This window comes from Teleopsis dalmanni, chromosome 1 (assembly GCF_002237135.1).
Source record: "Teleopsis dalmanni isolate 2A chromosome 1, ASM223713v2, whole genome shotgun sequence".
Taxonomy (NCBI): Eukaryota; Metazoa; Arthropoda; class Insecta; order Diptera; family Diopsidae; genus Teleopsis; species Teleopsis dalmanni.
This window is the reverse complement of record NC_051846.1, coordinates 106357842-106384304: the sequence shown is the minus strand read 5'-3', so window position 1 is coordinate 106384304 and position 26463 is coordinate 106357842. Positions and strand designations below refer to the sequence as shown.

At 33.5% G+C, this 26463-nt stretch overlaps 1 protein-coding gene across 1 annotated transcript in view; it reads right to left on the bottom strand.

Moving 5' to 3' along the window:
• Nucleotides 1–10089: 10089 nt before the first annotated feature.
• The window catches only part of LOC119671268 (transmembrane protein 132E), a gene marked incomplete in the record, with an annotated part of 100901 nt that continues 84527 nt past the window's right edge, over nucleotides 10090–26463 (bottom strand). The window contains 1 exon segment of the mRNA XM_038081821.1: nucleotides 10090–10300. Within this exon segment, the coding sequence (XP_037937749.1) occupies nucleotides 10286–10300 (15 nt within the window).

The following is a 26463-nucleotide window of genomic DNA, read 5'->3' as shown; positions in this document are numbered from 1 at the left end:
TTTAGGATAATTGAAATTTTGCAACATATTCCAGTGAACATTCACAATAGATTGATTTTTGAATTTAGATACACTGAAACTTAAGTCGCAAAATTTTTGGCAAATAAACCCTAACTCTAAAGATTTTAAAAGCATTGTCGTTGCTTCATGCTTTCTTTAGTCAGTTGCAAATATTTTTTTGTTATTCTGAAAGAAAAAATTACGGTTAGAATGTATTTATAAACTTGTGTTTTCAGAAAAATAAAACTAATTACTTTTTATTTAACTAATAATCACCAATTTTAATTTAAATATAAAAATATACTAATAATAGGTTGAATATTTATTTTTTTATAATTTTCAATTTATATATGCTATGGAAAAGTAATCAAACACAACATATTTACTTAAGTTTTTTGTTTGAATTGTAGTGAACAGTTCACAATGAAGTTTTTTAAGTTGTTATGGCTAAGATAAGAAAAATTAAGGTAAAAGTCTACAGTAACAAATGCAGATAACACATACTCTTTGTTTGTAAGAAAGTGAACATTTTTACGCAGTTGCTTTTTTTTTTAAATTTGTTAACTTTTTTTAATAGCATAACAAACAGGCGTTTCGGTAACTCGCAAGTGTGGCAAAAAATGCATGCTGGCCTATATTCACTAAGTGAGACATTGGTATCACTGTTGCAATTGTCAAATGTTTTGTTTTTACAAACAGCATATAGTTACATATTGAGCTTGAGAGATGACGCTATGTAAATACCAGCAATTCTCACATTGTCATGACCATAACAGAAGACGCTTATGTTACAAACTAAAGTAACATTAGAACTTCATGTTATAAGTCTGTAAGAACAGAACTTAAAGTTATTTTCCATACAAAAATCAAAGCTTCAACTTAACATAGTTAAGAGCTGGATTTTTGCTCTGTTATGGGCGGTATAAAAAGGAGGATCAAATATGTTAAGTTTGTCAATAGAAAGAAGTAGTATTAGAAAAGATTACAAATGTCTCCTTCGGTTCCGTTTGGAGAGTTGTAAAAGATTTCACTCTTCTCTATCGGTTTTTTGCCAATAAAAAATTATTAAAAATTATTAAAGTTATAAAAGAAAGTTTAAAGTTATAAAAAGAAAGTTTAAAGTTAATAAAAGGAAGTTATTAAAAATATTAAAATATTTAAAAGTTAAGACAAAGAAGTTTTACTTAAAAAAATATTAAAATATTAAAGGTTTAAAAGTTTAAAACAAGAATTATTAAAAATTATTAAAGTTATAAAAAGAAAGTTTAAAGTTAATAAAAGGAAGTTAATGAAAAGAGGTTAATAAGAAGCAAAGGTTCATGAATCAGATTTCATACTCGGTCACGAAATACCAAATAAAAATTGATAAAGATTTCAATACATTCGGTCGTGAGTTCTTAAAAACCTAAATTTGAAATGGACTTAAATAAAATTGTGAACTTAACAAAAAGGTGAATTTTGAAAGATGAACTTAAGTAAATAAAATATATTTGAAATAAGAAATTGTAATAAAATATATTAAGTTTAAAGATAAAGTTAAAATAAATGAACTATGAATTATGAAATGAAAGATGAAGTAAAAATAAAAATAAAGTTGTAATAAAATGTAAATGAAATAAATATTAAATAGATTTGATATAAATAAATAAAATGTAAAGTATCAAAATTATCATTGTGGTTTTCTTTCGAGTGAGTTATTTAGAAGCGTGCACTTACCACTAAAATCACTGGATACAAAGATGTACCAGTACCTTAATTATATTTTGTGAAAAGGATGAAACCATCTATAATATTTCTATATGCATATGGGTCATTCTTTCACAAACTGGACGGATTTTAGCAAAAAATAACCTCATGATCTCTGATTTAGCTGAATTTTTTTGTTTTTTGATTTCCTTTCTTAAAATAAGAAGACCTGTATCTCGGTAAAAAATTTTGTGAATTTTTTCCTAGGAGAATTGGCATTGTAGACACATTTTCAAACGGCTATATCTCACGTTCTATAAATGATAGAAACTTGAAATTCGCTGCGTTTTAAAGATAACTGATTTGACTTTTATGAAGTTGTTTAAACAATTAAAATTGTTTATATTTAAGTACTATTATTAACCATCAAATTTCAAAAAAAGTTCTTCTCAAAACACCTTTCCAGAATTTTTATATTTTATTTAGGTTTTAAATTTTAGTGTGAAATAAAAATGTTCAAGATGGAATTATTTTTTGAAATTTTCTAACATTTTTTTTTCTCCCGCAAAACACATCAAGCATATGCGTTTTATATTTCTATTGAATGAATTTTCAAAGAATATACTGCAAATATTCTTATATAATATCTTTGATTTCGATAATAATAAAAATCTACATAAAACGCAAAATTTTCAGGCTGATATTGTCCTTAGAAGTACTTTTAGAAATTAATGTATCCTTCACAACAAACCAAACACATTCACATGATTTTTCAGTAAAAAAACAAAAAAAGGAATATGTCACACAAATTTTTCGTTTTTACTTTTTATTCAGATTAATCAATAAATTCTACTTAAGAAATAAATAGTTCCACTGTCATAACGCTTTTAGAAGTAATTAAAAAAAATTAATTTACCAAGCGTCCTTCACGCACCGTAATACCATGAAATCAATTTTCCAAGAAAAACTATACAAAAACTTTTTCTTTTTATTTCTGAATTGAATTTATCATTAATCCTTAGAAAAATGCTATTTTTTAGGACGTTATTGTTCTCAGAAGTATTTTTATTAAAGAAATTAGTTTCTCTATTTTTAAATCACGAATTTAACTTTAACAATAGCGATGGAGACGATGGCCCGCATCAATTTTAAAGAATCTACAGGAAAAATTTAATGCCACAACAGAAAGAAAGAACTAATAATATTGGATGTGATACATAATTGGTCTATCCGAATGGGTCACGATTTACTTCCCAAACGCTACAAAATGTAAGATTACTGTTGCTAACAAAATTGCTTAAAAAAAAAGTATATTAGAAGATTCAAATTTAAAAAGCTAATGAAGCGCATGTAACTGCGGCGGTTTTTAACCTTTACAAATATGATGAAAACAGTCAAATAATGTCTGGTAAAAAAGACTGTCCGTCAAAGTTGATAGAAAAAGCACCCAAATATAAAAACGGGCTAATTTAAGTAATCTAAAGAAGTTGCATATTCTTTTCAAACTCAAATATCCGGACCTCGAATGTAGTTTTTCTAAAATTGAATGTTTACGACAACAGCATTGTGTTCTTGCAGAAGCAAGTGGCACACATTCAGTTTTTGAATGTGATCCATATACGAAAACGTAAAATTAATAATATATGAGTAAATATGAAAACACTGACTGCATGTACTAGAGAGCTGATAAATGACTATAAAGGTAGCCTACAGCGCATGATTTGCTATACTTCACTCACAGAATGTTTTCAAGAAACCTGAGTCAAACGTCCTGGAACTGAAAACATCAATCAACAACTTCTGGAGGTCTTTGGTAACAACATCATTGAAACCGTCACATGCAAACAATGTCTGTTACAAAACAGGGTGCGTTTTTAAAAGGATTTAAAACAACCTAGCAGAGAGTGAATGCATAGTTTTGTATGATTTTTTCGAAAATTATGCTTTTGATGTTTAAAACCCTGTTTAGAGTATTTACTGGAATAATAATCAGGCAACAATTCATCCGTTTGCAATATACCACCGTGTTGAAAATAACAAACTACAAAAAAATGTTGTTTAAAATATAACACAAATGTACGGCAGACATTTGTTCCAAAAAAAAATTGTTTTAAAAAAATTGTTATTTTTCCGATGGATCGCGTTCACAATATAAAAATAAAAATAATTTTATTAATTTAACTAAACACAAAGCGAATTTTGGTTTGGAGGCAGAATGTCTTTTTTCCTAACTTCACACGGCAAGTGCGCCATTTCTTAAAATCAAGAGACTACAAAGCAAAAGAAAATAACAGTAAATACCGCTTCGGAACAGCTATATCAACTAAACAAACATCAAAATATCACTGCTTTATTCCAAATTCCAAAAAAGTATTAATGGCAAACATATTTTCTTCTTCAGACATTACAGATTATGTATCAATAATGAAATGAGCATTAATAAAATCGCTATAAAAACCATAAAAATATTTTGCTTTTAACTCCATATAGTTTATTTCCTATAACATTTCTTACCTGTGCAGAGTATTTTTCCAACTGTAGCAAAATAATAAAAAATACTAAAAAGTAGGTAGGTCTTATTATGTGCTGCAAAAAGTTCTTAAAATGGTTTAATTATGTTAAAATTCGTAATTAAAGAAAGAGATGATGCAGAACTAATTTAAAATGTTAATATATTATGTAGAATTTAATGATAAACTCAACTTAGAAATAAAAAGAAAAAATATTTGTTTTTTTTTGGAAAATTGATTTAATGGTGTTATGGTGCGTATGAGTAACGTAAAGGAAGGTATGAGTAACGTGAAGGATACATTAATTTCTAAAAGTACTTCTAAGGACAATATCAGCCTGAAAATTTTGCGTTTTATGTAGAAGTTTATTATTAATCGAAATCAAAGATATTATATAAGAATATTTGCAGTATATTCTTTGAAAATTCATTCAATAGAAATATAAAACGCATGTGTTTGATGTGTTTTGCGGGAGAAAAAAAAAATGTTAGAAAATTTCAAAAAATAATTCCATCTTGAACATTTCTATTTCACACTAAAATTTAAAACCTTAATAAAATATAAAAATTCTGGAAAGGTGTTTTGAGAAAAACTTTTTTTGAAATTTGATGGTTAATAATAGTACTTAAATATAAACAATTTTAATTGTTTAAACAATTTCTTAAAAGTTTCACCAATTATCTTTAAAACGCAGCAAATTTCAAGTTTCTATCATTTATAGAACGTGAGATATAGCCGTCTACAATGCCAATTCTCAAAACCCATGGGTCTATATCTCCTAAGAAGAATGCAGGATATATTGAAATTGCTTTTTACGACGAAATTAATAATAGTTTAGAATATTTATGCAACTAAAAAAATGTAAATAATTAATATTAATAAATCAAAATAATTAATTAATATTAATAAATAATAAATTAGTAATCCTATAAATTTTTAAATATCTATATGACATATTTTTAAAATATTTATTTTCCACAATTTAGCATATTTTTAAGCATTTTATTTCCACAATTATGAAATCTGTGAAACTTTTTAATTTTGTTTGTATTTTTATTTATAAGCTTTTGTGATGTGATTGCAATGTTCGTTCCAGCTTCCAATTAAGGTTCACAATAGTTCTCTTATTGCGTTGGTAGCATTTTTTTCTTTACTTGTCGAAGTGTTTAGCCACTATACAACTACTGGTCTAAATAGAGAAAATAGTGTTGTTGTATTGCGTACATTTCGGCCAGTATAGGCCAGCAAGTTACGGTTTTTTGCCATTCTTGCGAACTACCGAAAACGCCAAATATTAGAATCTGATAGCAAATGAGAGCATTGGGGAAATTGGAAAAATGCCAAGATTTTGATTATTTTTTAAAAAGCAATATTAAATGTGTCATTACCTGCATGGATACAATTTATTTAAGACAAATTTACTAGAGTAATTAAAAGAATATTTTATGATAAATACGAATTCTTTTTATGTACATACATATAAAAAATTGAGAATGTTTCTTACATATATTTTAAGTTCAATATTGTTTTAAATTATTAATATTGCTTGCGACTTATACGTATATATTATTGCTGTCTATTGTTCATATTGAACACATTTTATTTTTATTGTTTCACTTAGCTTGTAAATAATTGCATCTTATCTGAAAATATCAATAAGAAAAAAGTCGACTCTTTTATACGAAAAAAATTTTATATTACTTTAAAAAAGGCGTTAATACATGTTTTTTCAAGGCAGCTTATATCTGTATATATTCATAGCAAATGATACATTTATTTCCAAAGTTATTACCAAAGTTTTATGTAAAATTAAGATGACGTTTCAATTGTCACATGACTACTGCTATATTAATTAAACTTAGAATTCACCATGCAATAAAAAAAGTTAATATAACGTATATTTATATTGAAATAAATTAATACTAAACTTTAAAAAAAAGAAATTTATTTTAATTAATAAAATATTTGGAATGTATTTTAAAATTGCAAATTCACCTGAATAACTCATTATCAGAATTCAACGGAACTCTTGTTCAGTTAATCATGCAAGTGGTCACGGGCACTAAGTAAAAATACTTATGATACTAACTCGCGTTTCTTTAAGCAAATAAGACATAAAATTGTAATGAATATTTTAAAACTATTCTCAAATTTATATTTTTTATATATGAAAAGTTTAGATTTTACACCTTACAAGGATATTCATCAATTTTTGTCATAATTAATATCAATAATTTATTTACTCATTTATATGATATATATCTTGCTTTTTTTAAATATAGATCTACTAACCATTCATGCCATTGCTACACGTACTGTCTGCCACAGATGGCTCGAGAATCATTTTAGTTACTATGTTATAAAGCCACAAAATGGAATTCATTCAAAGCAACAATAGGCAATAATTTCGTTTCAAAATTTATGCTAAGTGTAGTCGTTTGTAGTCTGTGTATTAAATATAAAAAATTCAAATTTCAGCAAAGGATCAACTCGTGTATGAAATTTTTGCAAATAAATATTGCAAGATACATATGAATTATTTTTTTATAGAGCTCGCACTAATAATAAATGGCTATAATAAAGACGTGCTACACCTAATAATGATAATGGTGTTATACGGCTATAATTTACATTAAAATCGACAATACGAATATTTCTAAGAATATTTCATGTCTATATCAATATGGTATGACAGTATTTAATATTAATAAGAGTACTCATCTAAACTGATAAATACCTTATAAACCTTATAAATGTATAAATTTATCTACTTGGTAAATGAAGTATCAAATTTTGTATGAAAAATCGTTTACATAAACTTGATAAATTTTCACGAAAATTTTACCGAATAAATTTATCTGTTGTCAATACAGAGTTGCATTCTAACACAAACAAGTCATTTACAAAAATATCTTTGTAAATACTTTTTAGTTTAAACTTTTCGTTCAATTTCGGTATTTTATTTTATAATTTATTGATAGCGACACATCTGATCAATAAAGTTTGCACAAATATTTTAAATTGCAACGATATTGGCTTAAAAATTGAGCTGCTAAGCATTGCATTTTGTGCTGTCATTATTATTGCTGATATAAATAGTGCTATTATATTATAATATACAGATTGATAAATTTACGCAATTATTTCATATAACCATGTACATAAACGCATAAAATTATTCATTTGATAAATTTATATGCTTAGATGAGTACCCCTAATATTTAAAACGTGATGTCAGATGAAATGCCTTTATATTACATGTGTAACACAAAAACAACGCGTCACTGTGTATGTATATTATTAATTTATAACAGCTGTTATTTACTAGTTACTAGTGTTTATTTTATAGTGACAATGTCGAGAACCACACATCAAAAAAAACTAGTTTCTTAACATGTTTCAATACAAAGCCATTGTTGTGGTTTTGGTGGTTTTGTTACAAAAATGTATGTATAAACTCATATGCACACAAAAAACAAACACAAAAAACGAGTTCTTTGTATCTGTTTGGACACAGCTTAATGCTAGAATTGCAGATACTAAATGAAAGCCTTCGAATATCTAGATATGCGATTATTATTTGTAGTCAAATTATTCGAAAACTTCGTGAGCGATAGTAAAAGGAAGAATGCGAAATACAAATGAACATGCATCACACAAATAAGCGCAAAATTTTGTATAAATAGAATTTGTTTTTGTCAGTACGATTTTGTGTGTCCCGTATTTATTGCAAGAAATTATCTATGTGCAATGTTTGTTTTATTTTATTTTTTTATTTTATTACATTTTCAATAACTAAATATGAAATTTACATTTATTATTCGTAATCATTTTAACCACAATCTCGCTCTCAAATCATAAGAAGCTGTAAATGTTTCTTTAAATACTAAGCCGCGTATTGCAATGATCTGAACTGTTAAATAAGACAATACTATCAAAAGCCAGTCATACTATTATATTCCAGGACAAGAATACCCTGCTCTTAAGTGTACGGTCTTAGTTTTTTAAAGTTCAAAATTCGCTTTCATTTGTTGCAGTAAATAAACTAAAACTGCTGCAGAAAATCAAGTTTGTCTACAACAGCATTCATTTATTATGAATATTTAGTTACATATATGTTGACTGTTCATAAGTAAAACAGCGAAAAATAGTACTCATTTTTGAATAAAACGTAAAAATCAAACCACCTTAATAAAATCATACTTTCATAAAGCCGGTTTTTTCATCCCATTTGAGAATATAACAAAAACATGACAAGTTATGTACAGCAATGCACTGAACGGTTGTTGCAATAAATATTATTACTATATAGTAATGAAACAAAAAATAAAACTTCAATTAGTGATCGTATTCCATATACTGAAATAACTGATTGAATTCCATTTAACTAAGTATTCCCTATTATGTAACAAATTGTTTGCATCATTATATTTGCATTGAATCTTGCAAATATAACAATTTTATTACATTCAAATAAGACCATTATATAATTACTTAAAGAAATACTATATGTTGTGATACTATAATTTCAGTAGTCGTTTACACTATAATTGTTTTTGTTTTACTGTTTGTTACTTAAATAAAAATCCATAAATCAAATCTGCTGACTATAAACAATGTTTTACATTAAAATAGGTTTAACTACAGTTTTTCAGTTAAGTGGACATAGCATATTTCTTACTTCATAAGGGATATTTGTGTTTTCGTACAATTTTGTTAAATCTGGATGAAATGAAAATATCTCAAAAAAAATCTACAAAATTCATGTTATAACCTGTTTCCAAAAGTGTATTTCCACATAACAAACTAATAGCCTATTTGCGCGAACAATTCATTGTAATTTTATTTGGATTTTATTTGGATGTAAATGTTTCGCATTAAATGTAATTTGCGAATGTTGCAGCAATTTTTGCTTTACTGTGATTTATTGAATTAAAAATCAATCATAATCGAGCTTTTTAAATTTTTGTATGAGATCGGATTGTAACTTTATAACGAAGCGAGTCGAACGTTGAACTTCACTACAAAATAACAATTACTTGTGCTGTGTGAATAGACTAAGAATAAATGATGCCAATGTCCTAAATGCACATATCACACTTTAAACTCATTAATAACATATTTTAACATTTTATGTACAAATTTAGTGAAAATAAAATGTTTAAGATGCGCATTCCACACACAGTCCACAGAATTGCACTAAAGTATGGAAACCCATATACAATATATATGTTTAAAAAAAAAATATTTAAATAATAAAACCAATAATTTTAGAATCATTGTTTATAAATATTCTACATATTTACGTATATTTAATTTATGTACTAAATTTTATAACATAAAACAATAAAAATTGTTGACTAGTTTTAAATCAGATTAAAATTCTTTGGATGTTATGCAAATTAATTGTAGTACATTTACAAATTACTGCTAATAGAAAGTAATATATAATCTTAAATAAAATTAACTCAAATGTAACACACAAAACACGTATAAATACATTAAAAATATTTGGACGGAATAATTATTAAAAGGTTTTGAAATTATAAGTAAATGAATTTTTTTTTTATTTTTTTGTAAACAATTTAAGATAAAATAGTTTATAAACTGCAAGGTAAAAAGTAGTTTGGGAATTTTGTTTTTAATTTTTAATATTTAAAAAAGGCGTTTGACAGAAAAAATTTCAACACCATTTTTACCAAAATTTATAATTATATTTTTAAATATGATTTTTAAACTTTTGTTAACGCATTATTTTATAATAAACCAATAATGGTTTATAGTAATGATTACATAATTTCTTAGGTTAGCTTTACGTTTGGGTTATGTATTATTTATACTGCATTGATAATTTATAGTTTATATATTAACGAAAATATGCATTTTTAATATTTATGTATAAATATATTTTATACATACATATGTTTTAATAAATATGTAGTAATTTTTATGCTACGATATTAATTTGGTAAGAGCAATTATAAAATGCAATAGTAAAATTACTTAAATATCGTCCTCTGATGTAATGAAAATATCAAAATTCGCTGCTACTGCATATTCAAATGATGAAATTCAGTGATGTTCTGTGCTCAGGCATTAGATTCCTGGAAAAAAAAACATAATTATATTTTTATAAAGTAAGTAGTAGTAGTAAGTAGTTATAAGTAGTTGGACATGGCAAATAGATACATATTTTAAATAATTTTAAATTTTTACAATGTTGTTATATTTAAATTAATTCAGTATTTCAAATCATTTACTATAATGTAGTGCATTCTAATTAGTTTTATTAAACAAGTTATGTTAAGATCAATTTATGTTAAGCAAGTAATATTTTAAAATTATGTTAAGAAAGTTATGTCAAAAACATAGAAACGTGAAGACATGTAATTTGCCTCTGTTAAAAAAATCATGAATTCTGAAAAGGTACACGCAATGGGAAAAACATGTCTGTTCAAACGTATAAACAATCGAACTTATTATTTTATGTATGATCAATGCTATTTTGTTAGTGAAGTGAGCAATCAAACCAATAGCGAATATGTTGTATTTTGTTTGGACAAAATAATATAGAAAAAACTCTAATATTAGAGCAAATGCACACATAGCTTCCAGTTCATGCGTATGTAAGTTTCTTGGTAAATTTTTTCTACTCTTCTTATAACTGTTTATTTATAAGTTTATTTATATTAGCGTGAATATTTTTGTTTCATTGCTAATTTTTCTAAACATTTATAAATAGTATATTTTTTATATAAATTTATAAATAAACAATAATGCTTTTGTATACTACCTAAATTTCCAATACAGTGTTCCTTGAAATGTCTGCTGTAAAACAAATCCTTTTGAGAAGGGACACACCTATTTGCAAAGTTTAAATATTGAATCCGTTTTGACAATATAGTTTTGACACATGGAAATTTATCAAATTTTATATCACATACGTTATTACGACAGTTCAAAATACACAAAATCAGCGATAATTTTTTTATAATAGTGAAATTGAATTGAATTTAAAAATTTTTTATTTTATTACTTTCTTTTTCAAAAAAGAATACCATTTAAATGGTATTAAAGAAATCGTAGCAAACACTATAAAAAAAAAAGAAATAAAAAAAGTATATAACAAAAATTGATTTAAGGATTCGATTTACGGGTGCCACAATGAAATTTTGTTAAAAACTTTTCAATAACAGTGCTAAATCAAACTGGGTACTTAAAAAACAAGTGTAAGATTTAATAATAAATTAAAAAAATTGTAAATATTTGAACTTCTGTGTAAAACATTAACTTAATTATATTAATTAATACTTTCAATAAGTTATATCAAATTAATAAGTAATTTTAATTTTTAATAACTTTATTATGATATCTTCAATGCCATTTAAATGGCAGTACTGAGGGTTTTTTAAACCTAAAAATAAAGTTGTTAATATAGTGCAAAATTTACCAGCATATTAAAAACAATTGCAAAAATTTGAATTCTGTCAAAGTTTAACGCATATCTTACGATTAGTTTTTGTTTGACGTCTATACAAAAAGTCAAAAAATTTTCGTGTGCCGATTTTTATAATGGATCAAAAATTAGAACAATGTGCGCGCATCAAATTTTGTATTGCAAATGGATTTAAGTGTGAAACTATTAAAACTATTAAACTATTAAAAAATATTAAAAAAGGTTTGGTGATTTGTGTGTGTCGCAACCATTTTACAGGGATATTGCCAATGCTTGCAAAGTGGCTACCGCCCATGAGAAATATCCGGAGGTGAATCTCACTGGTGATCATATGGAGATGATAAAATCGAAGCTCCTAGAAGAAATTGACAAACTTCCTAAAGACAATAGTGTCTACGGCTTCATCACCAGTGTTAACAGAGATGGATGGCTCTCATTAACATGCTGCAATGGTGAAACAAGGAACTGGCTGACCACCTGTGTACCAAAACTCAAACCATTTCCGGATGCTAGTCTCAAAGTGTTTCAGGGCGGAGAGATGCCCAAAACCTATGTGTACATCACATTTATTCCCCCCTCTGATGTGCTTCCACCGGAAGTTTTGATGTGCCGCTTGGAGAAACAAAATGGTGGCATTTGCACGTCATCGTGGAGGATTCTTAGGACTGAGAAAGACAAGAATGGTGGAGAAACCATTACGATCTCGGTGGATGAAAAATCCAAAAATTGGATAGTCGGTCAGGCAGGGAAGCTGTACCTGAACTTCACACAAATTCACGTACCGGTGAAGAAACTGACGACTAAAAGGCCATTTACGAACGAGAAACCCAATGATGTCAAACAACAGGTGCCTATATCCAAAAGGCCGCATCCAGACGATAGACCCAGTATCTCAAAAGCACAGGCAGATAAGCCAAATGAGACGGTAAAGGTTATACAGGAGAGCACCCGAACTGATGTCGGACCCAACACCTCAAAACAGCATGGTAGTACACCGGTAAAGAAACCAGCTTCCAGATCCCCTCGACAGGAAGCACCCACTCATGGGACAAAATTGCCCAAGTGGATGCGTAACGGCAAGGGACGATACCAATAAAAATAATGAGGTACCTGCAGGTGAATCTTCAACACACCAAAGCTGCTACGGCGGTGTTGACACAGTACTTCTATCTGAAAAGATTGACCTAGCCTTTATCCAGCCCCTGCGGGATAGGGGTTAGAATATTCCCGAGGTAAGGCATGCCTGTCGTAAAAGGCGACTAAATTCCGGCAGGCGTCGGAGGGTGTGGTGTAAAAGATCACAATGACCCTGTGAAGCCCCTGTGACAAGACGAGTAGACGCCGTCTTTCAGTAAGCGTCCCCCACCCCGGGGTGGCATCGTGGGATCTAAATGTGCACAGCGACAGTCTCTTTATTGGGGGCGGCTAATGCACCACCGTGGGAGATGGAAGTGTACAGCGCCTATTACCATTCTTAAAATGGCTCTAAAGCACCACCGTTGGAATGTAGAAAAATATTGTACAAGCCTATGGTTAGGCATCGGAACCGAGACCGGTAAGGTTCCTGATTATGGCATACCGGAAAATAAGGTTAAAAACACAGTTTGTTATGGGCTGGGGTTGCGAATCTCTGTTACCTGAATATGCGGAGTGAAATCTTGCAAAAATGGCTCTCAGAAGGATCCGTAGCCTCTTCCGTCCCACGAAAACTTGGCAAGTCTCACATAGCGCTCAATGCGCGTAGTCATCTTGTTGATGACCTTGTAGGTTGGGTTGAGAGTACTCCCTATTAATTCCGGATTGAAGTCTGGCTCTGAACTCTGGATCCCATAAGGACCAGAGTCAACCCTCGTATGGCCTCTCTGTTTACATAGATAACCATAAGACTTACGGAAACTACATGCATGTGCGGAGATAGCGGCTGCGAGTTGGGGCCCTTATAAAATGATAAATATATATAATACAGAACATAAAAACGAAGAAGAAACAAATAGCACAATAATGCACACAACACAAATAGAACCACCGAAGAGGAACTCCGGGAGTGAGAGTTCACAAATTCACAAACAGTAGCACCGAGCAGTTGTACGACAAAAGGTGCACTAACAATGACAGAGTTGCAACCAAACAATGGAGAATCAGAAACCGCTCCCACTGAAAATGTCACCACAGCACGGCGAAACAAAAAATCGCAGCACAGACTGATATTACCAGCAGTGGCTACAGGCGAGTCCGTACTTACCATAAGTGAATTAATTGAACGCTTAGGAAAAGAAATAGATGGACTAATACAATATGTCGAACCACGCCGCTATGTTCACGGTGATATCAGTTAAATGTGCAGCATAATCAAACGCACCTACACGGAGCTTAGTACGGAGCTAGATTCCGAAAGAAGAAAATCGAGACCAACCGATGGTCTAAAACAGTTACGCAAGCTACCAGCAACAGTGACTGAAACGATAGAAATACCACCAAAAAAAAGAAAGAGAATGGACTTAAGCCCTAAAGGCTCGAAGCAGGCACGCAATACGCCCACTGCCATGAAAACAAAAGCTGACACAGTTTCTCTGCAGATGCCGTCTGACAAATGGACAAAAATCGAGAAAAAAGAAAAATCGTCGAAAGTCAAAAAGAAGATAAGATCTATTAGACCTAAAGCGGATGCAATTCTTATAGAAAAAAAGGTGGATGGTACGACATATGCGGACATACTAAAGAAAGTGAAAGACAGTGGAGAGCTCAAAGCTCTGAGCGAAAATGTCAGAACCATGCGGCCAACTCAAAATGGAGGGCTTCTCATAGAACTAAAGAGGAGCAGAGATGGAGGGTCAAGCGATTACCACTCTGCTATTGAAAAAGCCTTGGAATCTATTGCAACGGTCAACCTTAAAACACATACCGTTACAATTCAGTGCAGAGACCTAATAACAAACCTGAACACAGACGAAGAATTACTTGATGCAATCGGCGAGCAAGCGCAGGTAAAAAGACCGGACAAATCATCCATAAGGAGTAAACGTACCACCTATGGAGGCACACAATCTGCATATGTGTCATTGCCTGCGGATAATGCCAAAAAGTTGTTAGCACTTGGACACATTAAGGTGGGATGGGTTCGATGCCGAATAACGGAGGTTATATCGCCAAAAAGATGCTACAAATGTTGGGCGTATGATCACATAACATCCGCTTGTAAAGCACCGGATCGGACGAAACTCTGCAGACGGTGCGGTAAGGAAGGTCACCAGGCTGCAAACTGTACAAATACTGAAAAATGCTGCGGCTGGCAGCGCAAAATGTCCGCGATATCAAGAAGCAGTGCATAGGAAAAAGACATGAAAATATTACAACTAAATATTAATCACTGTAAAGCTGCCCAAAACCTTCTCCGGCAAACAGTAGCCGAAAATAATGTAGATGTAGTTCTAATATCGGAACCATACGGTAATATTGAGTCGCATAACTGGCTGACAGATGCAGAGAGACAAGCGGCGATTTGGATAGTAGGTGGAAAAATTCCCCAAAGTAAGATGCTCATGCTAGACAAAGGGTATACATGGGCGAAGGTGGAAGGTCTGTACCAGGTGAGCTGCTATGCTCCACCAAGATGGTCTCTAGAAGACTTTGAGCGTATGATGGTTGCAATGGAACTAGAATTACGAGGGAAGCGTCCTATTCTCATTACAGGAGATTTTAACGCTTGGTCAACAACTTGGGGCAGTACATACACAAACCCAAGAGGAAGACTGATAGAGGAAACATTTTCCGCAATGGATCTGGTATTGCTGAATACTCCTGGAGTTTATACATTCGACTGCGTCAGAGATAAATCAATAATTGACTTGGCCTTTGCAGATCGCGTCACAGCAAACAACACAAAATGGAAAGTAGAGGAATCCATTTATACTCACAGTGACCACAGGGCTATAATGTTGGAAGTACGCAGCACGGTAAACCAGCAAGTAGACAAAAGTGTGCGGCAGAAAAAATGGAAAACATCAGCCTTCAATTCAGAAGCTTTTTCTATAGTATGGGAGGATGCTCAAGTTTCCAGAACAACAGCAGAAGACATGGCGGAACAAATAGCTATACAAATGGGAACAGCGTGTGATATATCTATGCCAAGATGCAAATATAGTGGCAAACGACAACCAGTTTATTGGTGTTCTAGCGAGATAGCTGATATTCGCAGAGCCTGTATAAAAGCACGAAGAAAAGCGCAAAGAGCTAGACGACATATTTCTTTTAATGAGCTATATGCAGAGTATCGCATTTGAAAACATGATCTTAAAAAAGCAATTGAAAAGAGCAAAAATCGATGCTTTAAGCAAATGCGAGATAGTGCTGATGAAGATCCATGGGGTCTGGCTTACAAAACCGTCATGCAGAAAGTAAAAGAACCGAGGTCCCCACAGCCCACATGCCCAATTCTATTGAAGGAAGTTGTTCTGACACTTTTTCCCCCACAGGAGAAAATGACCGATCAGGTGTTTCAGGTGAATTGGCATACCAACATACCACCAGTGACATCAGAAGAAGTGATGCAAACATTGGGTCGTATAAAAGATGGTAAGGCGTCGGGGCCGGATGGAGTCCCCAATGTATTATTCAAGGCTGCGGTACGAGCGAAACCACACATATTCGTGGATATATATAATACCTGTTTTACTGAAGGTATTTTTCCAACGCGATGGAAGTTGCAACGACTGATACTGTTGCTTAAACCAGGAAAACTACCTAACCAACCATCTGCATATAGACCTCTATGTATGTTGGACACAATAGGGAAGGTTTTTGAACGAATAATAAGTGAACGTCTCCAGCAGTATCTGGAAGGTCCCAATGGCCTTTCTGATAAGCAGTACGGTTTCCGGCGGGCTAGATCAACGGTAGATGCGATTAGAACGGTAACAAATATTGCAAAGGAAGCTACCAGCGGAGGATATACTGCAATGAAATACTGTGCGCTAGACATTAAAAATGCTTTCAATTCAGCAAATTGGTCTGAGATACTACTGGCACTCAAAACTCTGAAAGTACCTGATTATTTGGTACGCATTATTTGCAGTTACTTTAACGATAGAATACTGCAGTATGACACAGAAAAAGGTAGAAAACAATATGAGATCACTGGCGGGGTTCCACAAGGATCAGTTCTTGGACCCACATTGTGGAACGCTATGTACGATGGAATCCTGAAAATAAGACTTCCTGATAAAGTGACAATAGTTGGATACGCTGATGACATCGCACTAGTGGTGGTTGACAAAAAGCTTGATCACTTAGAAGCAAAATGTAACGATGCTGCAACAAGAGTACAACGATGGCTTAAAAATGCAGGACTGGAGTTGGCGGTGCAAAAAACAGAAGCAGTATTGATAACCGCAAGAAAGCAGAAAAAGAAGATGAAAATCATAATTGGCGGGCATGAAATATTATCACAAGAAGCAATAAAATACCTTGGAGTCATAATCGATGCAAGACTGAGCTTCAAACAGCACCTTACAGCAGTAAGCTCTAAGGCAGCGGCAGTGAATAGTGCATTAACGCGAATTCTTCCTAATACAGGTGGTCCTCAGGGCGAAAGAAGGCGTCTTTTATCTACTGTAACGGACTCTATTATATTTTATGCTGCTCCTATATGGGCAGCAGCAAAAAAGCATCAGCTACGTCTGGTAGCACAAATATACAGACGCAGTGCGTTACGGGTTGCCTGCGCTTATAGAACAGTCTCTGATGATGCAATCTGCGTCATTGCTGGAAAAATACCAGTTGACATACATGCAAAAGAGTTAAGCCGTCTTTATGGCAGGCAAGGCATAACACCTACGATAGATCAAAAATCGGCCGAACGCGCATATTCATTTAGAGAATGGCAGCAAAGATGGGAGCAGTCCTCTAAGGGACGTTGGACATATACACTTATACCTAACATTAAGGAATGGGTGTTAAGAAAACATGGTGAAATTGACTATAATCTGACTCAAATATTGAGCGGCCACGGAGGCTTTTTAGAATATCTCTACAGATTTCAACTGTCAGAGAGTCCATACTGCCCAAACTGCCACAACGTCGTAGAAAGTGCAGAACATGTAGCTTTTAGCTGCGAACGGTTTAATGAAGAACGGGAAATACTTGTGGAAGCCCTAGGATATCTACCATCTCCTAACAGCATTGTATACGAAATGTGCTCAAGTAGCTTTAAATGGAAGGCAGTTAAAACATTCGCAACTCAAATTATGCGGCGTTTGCGACTGCAGGAAGAGGAAAGAAGAACAGCTGCAGTGCATGTATCACTGCAACGATAATGGATGTAATGAAATGACGACAAAAACTGACGTTTGAGCTTCGTGCTCTGGACGGCCTCTTGACGAAATACCAAATCGGTGATCCCGAGAGGGCTAACCGTCGGACATCGGGGTGACTTTAGTGAGTTAAAGTCTCGCATTGACTAGGCTTTCGATGCTTTACACCTCGTTAACAAACAAAAAAAAAAAAAAAAAAAAAAAAACCTTTATCCAGGAGCCATATGTATATGAGAACCAGATAAAGGGACTAAAAGGTATGTTACTGTACGACCATGTCAGTCATAGTCGACCCCGTGCTTGTATTGTGGTAAAGGATGATATTAATGCTTTCATTATTCCACAGCACACCAACATGCACCAGGTAGCAGCTTTTATTTCTGTGCACAAATATTAATAAAAGAGGTGAGTATCTATTTGAATTTATTACAGGTAACAACCTAAATATTTTGAATATGGGCAATATGTCCACTTTTATAAACAGAATCAGGGAAGAGGTACTAGACATCACCCTAGCTACACAATTTATAAAACATTTTATCAAAAACTGGAATGTTTCAGCAGAAACATCCATGTCTAATCATCCTCAGATAAGATTTGATATTGATCTAAATATGAAAGTAAGGGAATCGTATAGGGTGCCTAGGGCCACAGAGTGGGATCTATATACCGACGAACTGAAGGCAATAATAAACATACGATAAAAAACATTCATGACTTAGAAATAGCTTATGCTGCCTTAAACACAACTATTATAAATGCCTACCATGGAGCCTATCTGATGAAAAATAAGACCGGTAACAGAAGTGCACCATGGTGGAATAAAAAGTTAGCCAAGCTAAAAGTCAAATCCCGGACACTCTTCAACAAAGCAAAACCAACGGTGAATGGGACAATTATAAAAATACCTTCACCGCCTACAATAAAGAAATTAGAAAGGCAAAAAGAGAATCATGGAGAAGCTTCTGCTCAGAGATTCAAAACTTAAGCCGAAGCTCTAAAAGAATTTGCAATGGGTTGCTTTCTTGATATTGAGGGAGCGTTTGACAATAGTGATCACTCACATATCGAAAGATGTCTCCATGACAGAGGAGTTGATAATACGACACGCACATACATAAGCAATGTCCTAAGAAATAGGGTGGTCAGATCCACTTTCGGCAATGCCGAAATAAAAGCACATACTGCAAAAGGATGCCCACAAGGGTCTATTATCCCCACTCCTGACAATTGCAGTGGACGAGCTTTTGCATCGACTTAGTGCCAAACATTTCGAGGCACAAAGCTATGCTGATGATATGGTCATACTTGTCAGGGGTAACTATGAAGACATCATCTCATATCGACTACAGCAAGCACTGAATATCGTAACTACATGGTGCAGTGGAGTAGAATTAAATGTAAATCCTAAAAAAACAAGTCTAGTTGTCTTCACAAGGAAAAGGAAAAGAGTACTTTTCAATAACCCATTCCTGAATGGAGAAGAACTATCAGCAATTACCCTGGTAAAGTACCTGGGAATGATTCTGGATGAGAAATTGACGTGGAATTCTCATGTAGACAATGTTATACGAAGAGCCAGAGAGGCATTATGGACCAGCAGAAACCTCATTGGTAAGCACTGGGGCCTTAATCCAAAACTCAGCCTTTGGATGTACACATCTATTGCTAGTTCAATTGTTACTTATGGGTCATCCATCTGGTACAAGAAAGCTCGGCAGAAAACTGTTATAGACAAGCTTCGTAAGCTGTAGAGATCAGCCTGCATAATGACAAATGAAGCAATGAGAACTACCCCGACAGAAGTCCTAGAGGTTGAATTGGGTCTCCCCCCACTTCTCCTTCTAGTCAAAAAAGAAGCAATGACTTTTATTGCCAAGCTACAGTTGACTAGCAATCAATCAACAAGATTACTCGGTAACTCCCTGTTAGGTAAGGAAATGCAAAGAGAGAAAGGACTAAACATCACCATATTTGACATTTGCTTACCTAAATTCAACTTCCACCAAAAGTTCCTAATACTAATACCAGACAGAAATGAATGGGAATGGAACATACCTCCATTCGCTGGAGACTACTATCTGGATTTTGCAGGTATCTTTCCGATCCTTTTGAAATAAAAAGTGGAGTGCGTTAAGGCTGCTACTTCTCATACTGACATTAGACGAAATTATGAGAAACACTATGGATTACACACAAGGCATTCAGCGGTCGCTGTTTGAACAATTAGCATACTTGGAATACGCAGACGATTTGTGTCTTTTAATGTATCGACGATTCAATCTGCAACATAAATTTGAAGTATTAAACATAAACAAAGCAAAGCTAGGCCAAGCATCACAACGATACCGGTTGTAACGTGGAGTATTAAAGTATGTTAACATTATATGGACAAAATCGGAGCGGTCCGAGGATGTCCACATCCGCATTTTCAAAGCGAGGATAGCTTTTAATCAACTTGCCAAGATATCGAGCGCCAACAAAATTTCTTTAAAAACAAGGCTCCGCGTGTTTAACTCAAATGTCAAGTCAGTACTTTTCTGCGCATGCGAAACATGAAAAAGCTCAATGAAAATTCAAAACAAACTACAAGCTAATACCTAATTAGGTAGCTTATAGGTTTACTAGAACTAACGACAGTCAATTTCATACAAAAAATTAAAAAATATAAACAATTATTGCTTATGAAACTTAATGAAAAAAAATGTATATCCGATATTTAGTGAGCCAAATATGCCTAATATGTTAAGATGTAACATATATAACTTATGAAGCCAAATTTAATCCAATACAATCTTAAATAACACTTGTTACAAAACTTTACGCCATCTGATTCTGTTCAATTATAACAATATTCGTACTAGCTTACATAATAGATTCGACTTTAATGTGTTTCAAAATAGTCTAGTAATAGTCTGGTTTCTTAGTCTAACATTTATTATCATTAGTTACAAAATTATATATACAACACGATCTTCAGGTGGTCTGGGATATTAGTTTTTCATCACTATTATCGAGTAGTTCTTTTTCTCTAATAACAGGTTTAAAACTGTCTATATTTATGCTAAATATATGATTTTACTTATATTGTTATGACGCCGTATACACGTCTGATGTGATTGGCTATTACCTTAGGCAAAAAAATAACTAGTACGATCAGGAAAGAAAGGTGCTACCGAAGAGAAACATACAGTATATCAAGCCACCCTGAGGTTTGTTGCAAAACGCGCATTTTTGGTGAAAGGACCAGGTGATAAATGTTATAAAGGCACTCGGTATTATTAACTGGAGAAAGCAAGACACTGATCGGCTTGGCAAGGACTACTCACATCTATAATGTCCTACTAAGTAAGTAAGTTCATCGACAAAGCCGGTTCGCATGATCGGTCAAATATTCTTAAGTTTGTGAATTAGTTGATTCTATATGCTACTGTCTTTTACCCCATAAACAATTTGAAAGCAGTGCTCTATTGAGAAACTCTTTCAACAAAATCATATTTTCAAAATTTTATTCTTTTGATAGTTGTTGAGACAATAAATTAATAATTTTACCTATAATCTAATTTCTTTAAAAAAATTTGTAGCGTCCAAAAATTGTATTTTTTGTTGGCGATAAGCGCACTTTCAATTTTGCAACTATATATACATCTTCAGAATTTGGTGATAAAATGCTTATCAAGGTCTAATTTGACCTTTGACGCTTCAAGGTCATGAGACGACTTTTTGTAATATATACACGTCAACTGTGGTCTCATTTGTTAATTTTGTAAGTTTGTAAATTCATCGCATTTTGTATGTATGTGTATTCACTTACATATTATACATACATATTAGAGATAAGATGGAAGTGACTAACGCATTCGTTGCAGAAATCTACTCTTTCTAACCATCGTGATTAAGAACACGATACGAGGGCTGCTACATATATTTCTGGCCTAGGCAACACTAAGTGTTGCCAAGTGCAGTCTGACATTTCCATTGGAAAGGTTGACATATTTTAGCATAACATCACTCAGTACTTGTTGTTATTTAATTGTGAATTGTTTTATTTATAGAGACTTGAAAAATTCATCTCGGCCAAAAAATGGAATTAACACGTCAACATTTTCATGCGATCATTTTTTATAACTTTCGACATGAATTATCACGACAAGAGTGCATTGATGAACTTAAATCTTTGTATGGCGGTGAAGCACCATCCTATAGCACTGTGAAAAATTGGTTTAATGAATTCAATCGTAGCCGACGGTCGCTCAACGACGAATTCCGTGAAGGTCGTCCAAAAACGGACGTTATGCCAGAGAACAATGATGCCGTGCGTGAACTGATAATGTAAGATCGTCATGTGATACACCGTGAGATAGAGGCATCCTTGGGCATTTCTCCCATCAGCATACATTCGATATTGCATGAACACATGGCCGTAAAAAAGGTTTGTTCTCGTTCGATCCCGCACAATTTGACAATCGCTCAAAAAAAAGCTCGTGTCGATTGGTGCAAAGAAATGTTGAAAATATACGTTCGCGGTGCTTCAAAAGACGTTTATAAGATCGTCACAGGTGACGAATCATGAATTTATGCGTATGAACCCGAAACAAAACAACAATCGACCGTGTGGGTCTTCGAAGACGAGACAAATCCAACGAAAATTGTTCGTGGAAGAAGCACTTCGATGCAAATTGTCGCCTGTTTCTTCGGCAAAACTGGTCACTGTTGCGCCTGAGCAACAAAGGACGGTCACTTCTGAATGGTACACCACAATTTGTTTGCCTGAAGTCTTCGGAGAAATTCGAAAAACGAACAAGAGGAAACGAATCATTGTTCACCATTGCAACGCGAGCTCTTACACATCGGCTCAAACCAGCACCTTTTTGACCGACCAAAACGTCGAATTGATGGGTCATCCGCCGTTCAGCCCTGATTTGGCACCCAAAGACTTCTTTTTATTCCTACACATTAAGAAAAAACGATGCGTGGTCAACGATTTTCCTCGCCAGAAGATGCTGTTGAAGTGTTCAAAAACCATGTTTTGGACGTGTCTCAATCAGAGTGGAAAAAGTGCTTCGACAATTGGTTTGAGCGCATGCAAAAGTGTATAAATCAGGCTGGAGAATACTTTGAAAAAAAATAAACCATTTCTGACGATAAATATTCGCATTTTCATTTTAGGCCAGAAATATATATAGCAGCCCTCGTATTTGCTACTACATGAAAAGCATCTCATTCGACTCATAAACTTCGAAAGTAATTGGTTATGACCAAAATTTTTTTTTTTTAATATATTTTTTTATATTGCGATCTGTCAATTCGGAATAGACAATAAACGATATATCTCTTCAGTTATACTATTCGGGGCTTTACTAATGTTTAGAATAAAAACTGTAGATAGATGGTCCGTAAATACTTTGCATTTTTCTATATCTGTTCGGGCCCATTGCCCAAGTTCATTTTTTACTGATGGGTTGGGCGTTGATGCCTTTTTTTTTAATTGCTCGCCAGAGTGAGAAGTTGGTGGAAGTAGTTGCCTCTCGTCGTTGGAGATTTCTTTGTATTTCCATATTTCTGGTTGTTTGCAGATGTTCTTTTAGTTTTTTGATCAACACATTTAAAAGTTTTTTTATCTTTTGGGGATTTGGTTTGTTGCCAGCGCCTTCTCGCTGCTCGTTTGGCTATAATAAGTTCTTGAGTCGTACTCCATAATGGTGTAGCGAATTTTTGCACGTTTGGAGGCGAGGATCTCCAGACTGATTGTTGGATACTCCTTATAAGATGTTCGGTTGCAAGCGCAATTTCTTCGTCTGTTTTAAGCGCCATTTTTACATCAAGTAATGACTTAAGTGTATGCCTAAAGGCATCCCAGTTGGTTAATTTGTTATGTAGGTAGCATTTTTGAGCTTTAAGTTGTAACACTTCGTTCAATAATGTGTGTGACTAACTAACTAAAACACATTTTTTTGCCAAAATTCGTTTTTATTCAACAACATAGTCCCCTTTTAGGGAGATACAATCATTCCAACGCTTTTGCAATCTTTCGATACCACCTTTGTAAAACGATTTTTCTTTGCCTTCAAAATAGGCGTTAGTTTCGGCGATTACTTCATCATTTGAGCCAAATCTCTTACCACGGAGCATCTTTTTAAGGTCTGCGAAGAGACAGTAGTCGTTGGGGGCCAGATCTGGAGAATACTGTGGGTGCGACAGCAATTCGTAGCTCAATTCGTTCAATTTTGCCATCGTTTTCATCGACTTGTGACACGGTGCATTATCTTGGTGGAACAAAACTGTTTTCTTCGCCATATGAGGCCATTTCTTTGCGATTTCGTCTTTCAAACGCTTCAATAACGCTATATAATAGTCGCTGTTGATGGTCTTCCCCTTCTGGAGATAGTCGATGAATATTATTCCATGCGCATCCCAAAATACAGACGCCATAAACCTTGCCAGCCAACTGCTGCGTCTTTGGTCGCTTTGGGCGGCTTTCACTGGCTGCATGCCACTCAGCAGACTGCCGATTTGACTCTGGAGTGAAATGGTGGATCCATGTTTCATCCATCGTGATGTACCGACGCAAAAACTCCGAGTTATTGCGCGTAAACATGTCCAAACAGCTCTTTGAATCATCGATTCGTTGTTGTTTTTGCTCCGGTGTGAGCAAACGCGGCACCCATTTGGAAAACACCTTTTTCATACCCAAATGTTCGTGTATTATGGTGTGTACACTGCCTGCTGATATCTGTAGAATGTCAGCAATCTCCCTCACTTTCACTTTACTGTCGGACATAATGATTTTCAGTGTTTTTTCAACGTTTTCCGGAATAACAGCGTCATTTGACCGTCCAGTAGATGGAATGTCATCGGTGTCTGTACGACCACATTTGAATTCGGCATACCAATAACAAATGCTTCTTTTTGATGGAGCAGAGTCCGAATAATGTTTTTCAAGCCATTCCTGGCATTAAACAGTATTTTTTTCATTAAAAAACAATGATAAATCAGCACACGGAATTGCTTTGAATTCATTTTTTTTTTTTGAAAACTCAAAAGTAGCGTCACTGGAAGCACTATAACTTGTAAACAAATGGTCGAATTAACATATTTTGACACTAAGCCTAAAAAGGTTGCCACTTTCGAAAAAAAAAATAGTTATTTAGTATTAGTGCTGCCATTTATGTGTCAGTCACACACATTATTGAACGAAGTGTTATATTCGATTTTATTCGTAATAAAACTGGAGAGTGATCTGATGAAAGATCAAAGCTAGATTTACAGGATGTGTCATTTTGTTGCACTCCTTTAGTAACACAGAAGTCTAACAAGTCTGGTGTTTTTTTGGTATCCGTGAGCCAATAAGTTGGTTCTCCAGACGAGATAGTTAAAAGATTTTGTGATTGTGATTGGGCCACACCAGCCTTTTGTTGAAATGCTGGTTGCTTGAATCTCTTCAGTGCGGTATTGTTGCAATTCAAAGTGTAATATGCTTGTTTTAACTAAAATGCCACTTCCGCCATGAGCTGTTCTATCGGGATTCATAGTGTGGTAAAGTCATAGCTTGGTACTTTAAAATAATGTTTTGAAGTAAAACGTGTTTCAGATATTAGCATGATGCTACTTTTTGAACTTTGAAAAATTCTTGTAGCTCTAAACAGTGTTTTGACAGCCCATTCGCATTCCAGAGAATTGTCAGCGTGACAAGAACATTCATCAACGTACTGATTTGTTCTAACATTTGCTTTACTACTATTAGAACTTCGCTCATTGTATCCGGAGATTTTAGAATAGTAATATCATAGATTCAGGTGATTTTTCCACTAGCACGCTAGCATAACTTCTTTTGGGAGCCTTTGGGATAGAAGTTTTGTCTCTTCCTTCGTCAGTTTCTTTGTTTGTAGTTGATATTGGTTTGGGTCTTAGTGTTGGAAATTTCGCTATTTGTATCTGGTTACACATCGAACAACCTTTATAACTTGCAGGATGGTTTTCTTCGCATAAGACGCATTTGACTTCAGTACTTCTTTCTTGAATTGGACATTGAGACGAAAAATGATTTTTTGCACATTTGATGCACCTCGGATGTCTTCGACAATAACTTTTCGTGTGGCCATAGTCTCGACAGTTACTACACTGTGGAATGTTCCGTTTAGGACGAGGAGCCTCAAACGTGACACGACTATGCATCAAATTCTTTATGCTGTAGATCTCCTTGTTATTTTGATGAGGCTCAAGTTCAACAATGAAGAGAGGACCTGGTTTTTTCGATTCTCTGTGTTTCATATTCAACACGTTTAGAGCTTTATGGCCCATTTCCGCCAGAGCTGTTTTAATATCCTCAGTGTTGACAGACGAATGCATGTTTCTCAATATAGCTTTAAAATTGCATTCATCTTCAGGCTTGTAGGTATAAAATTCAGTTTGTTTCGATTCCAGCTGTTTTACTATCGTAACATAAGACTGACAGGTCTTCGCTTTAATTTTTACTATTTCGTTGTTTAAAACTTTTAGCTCA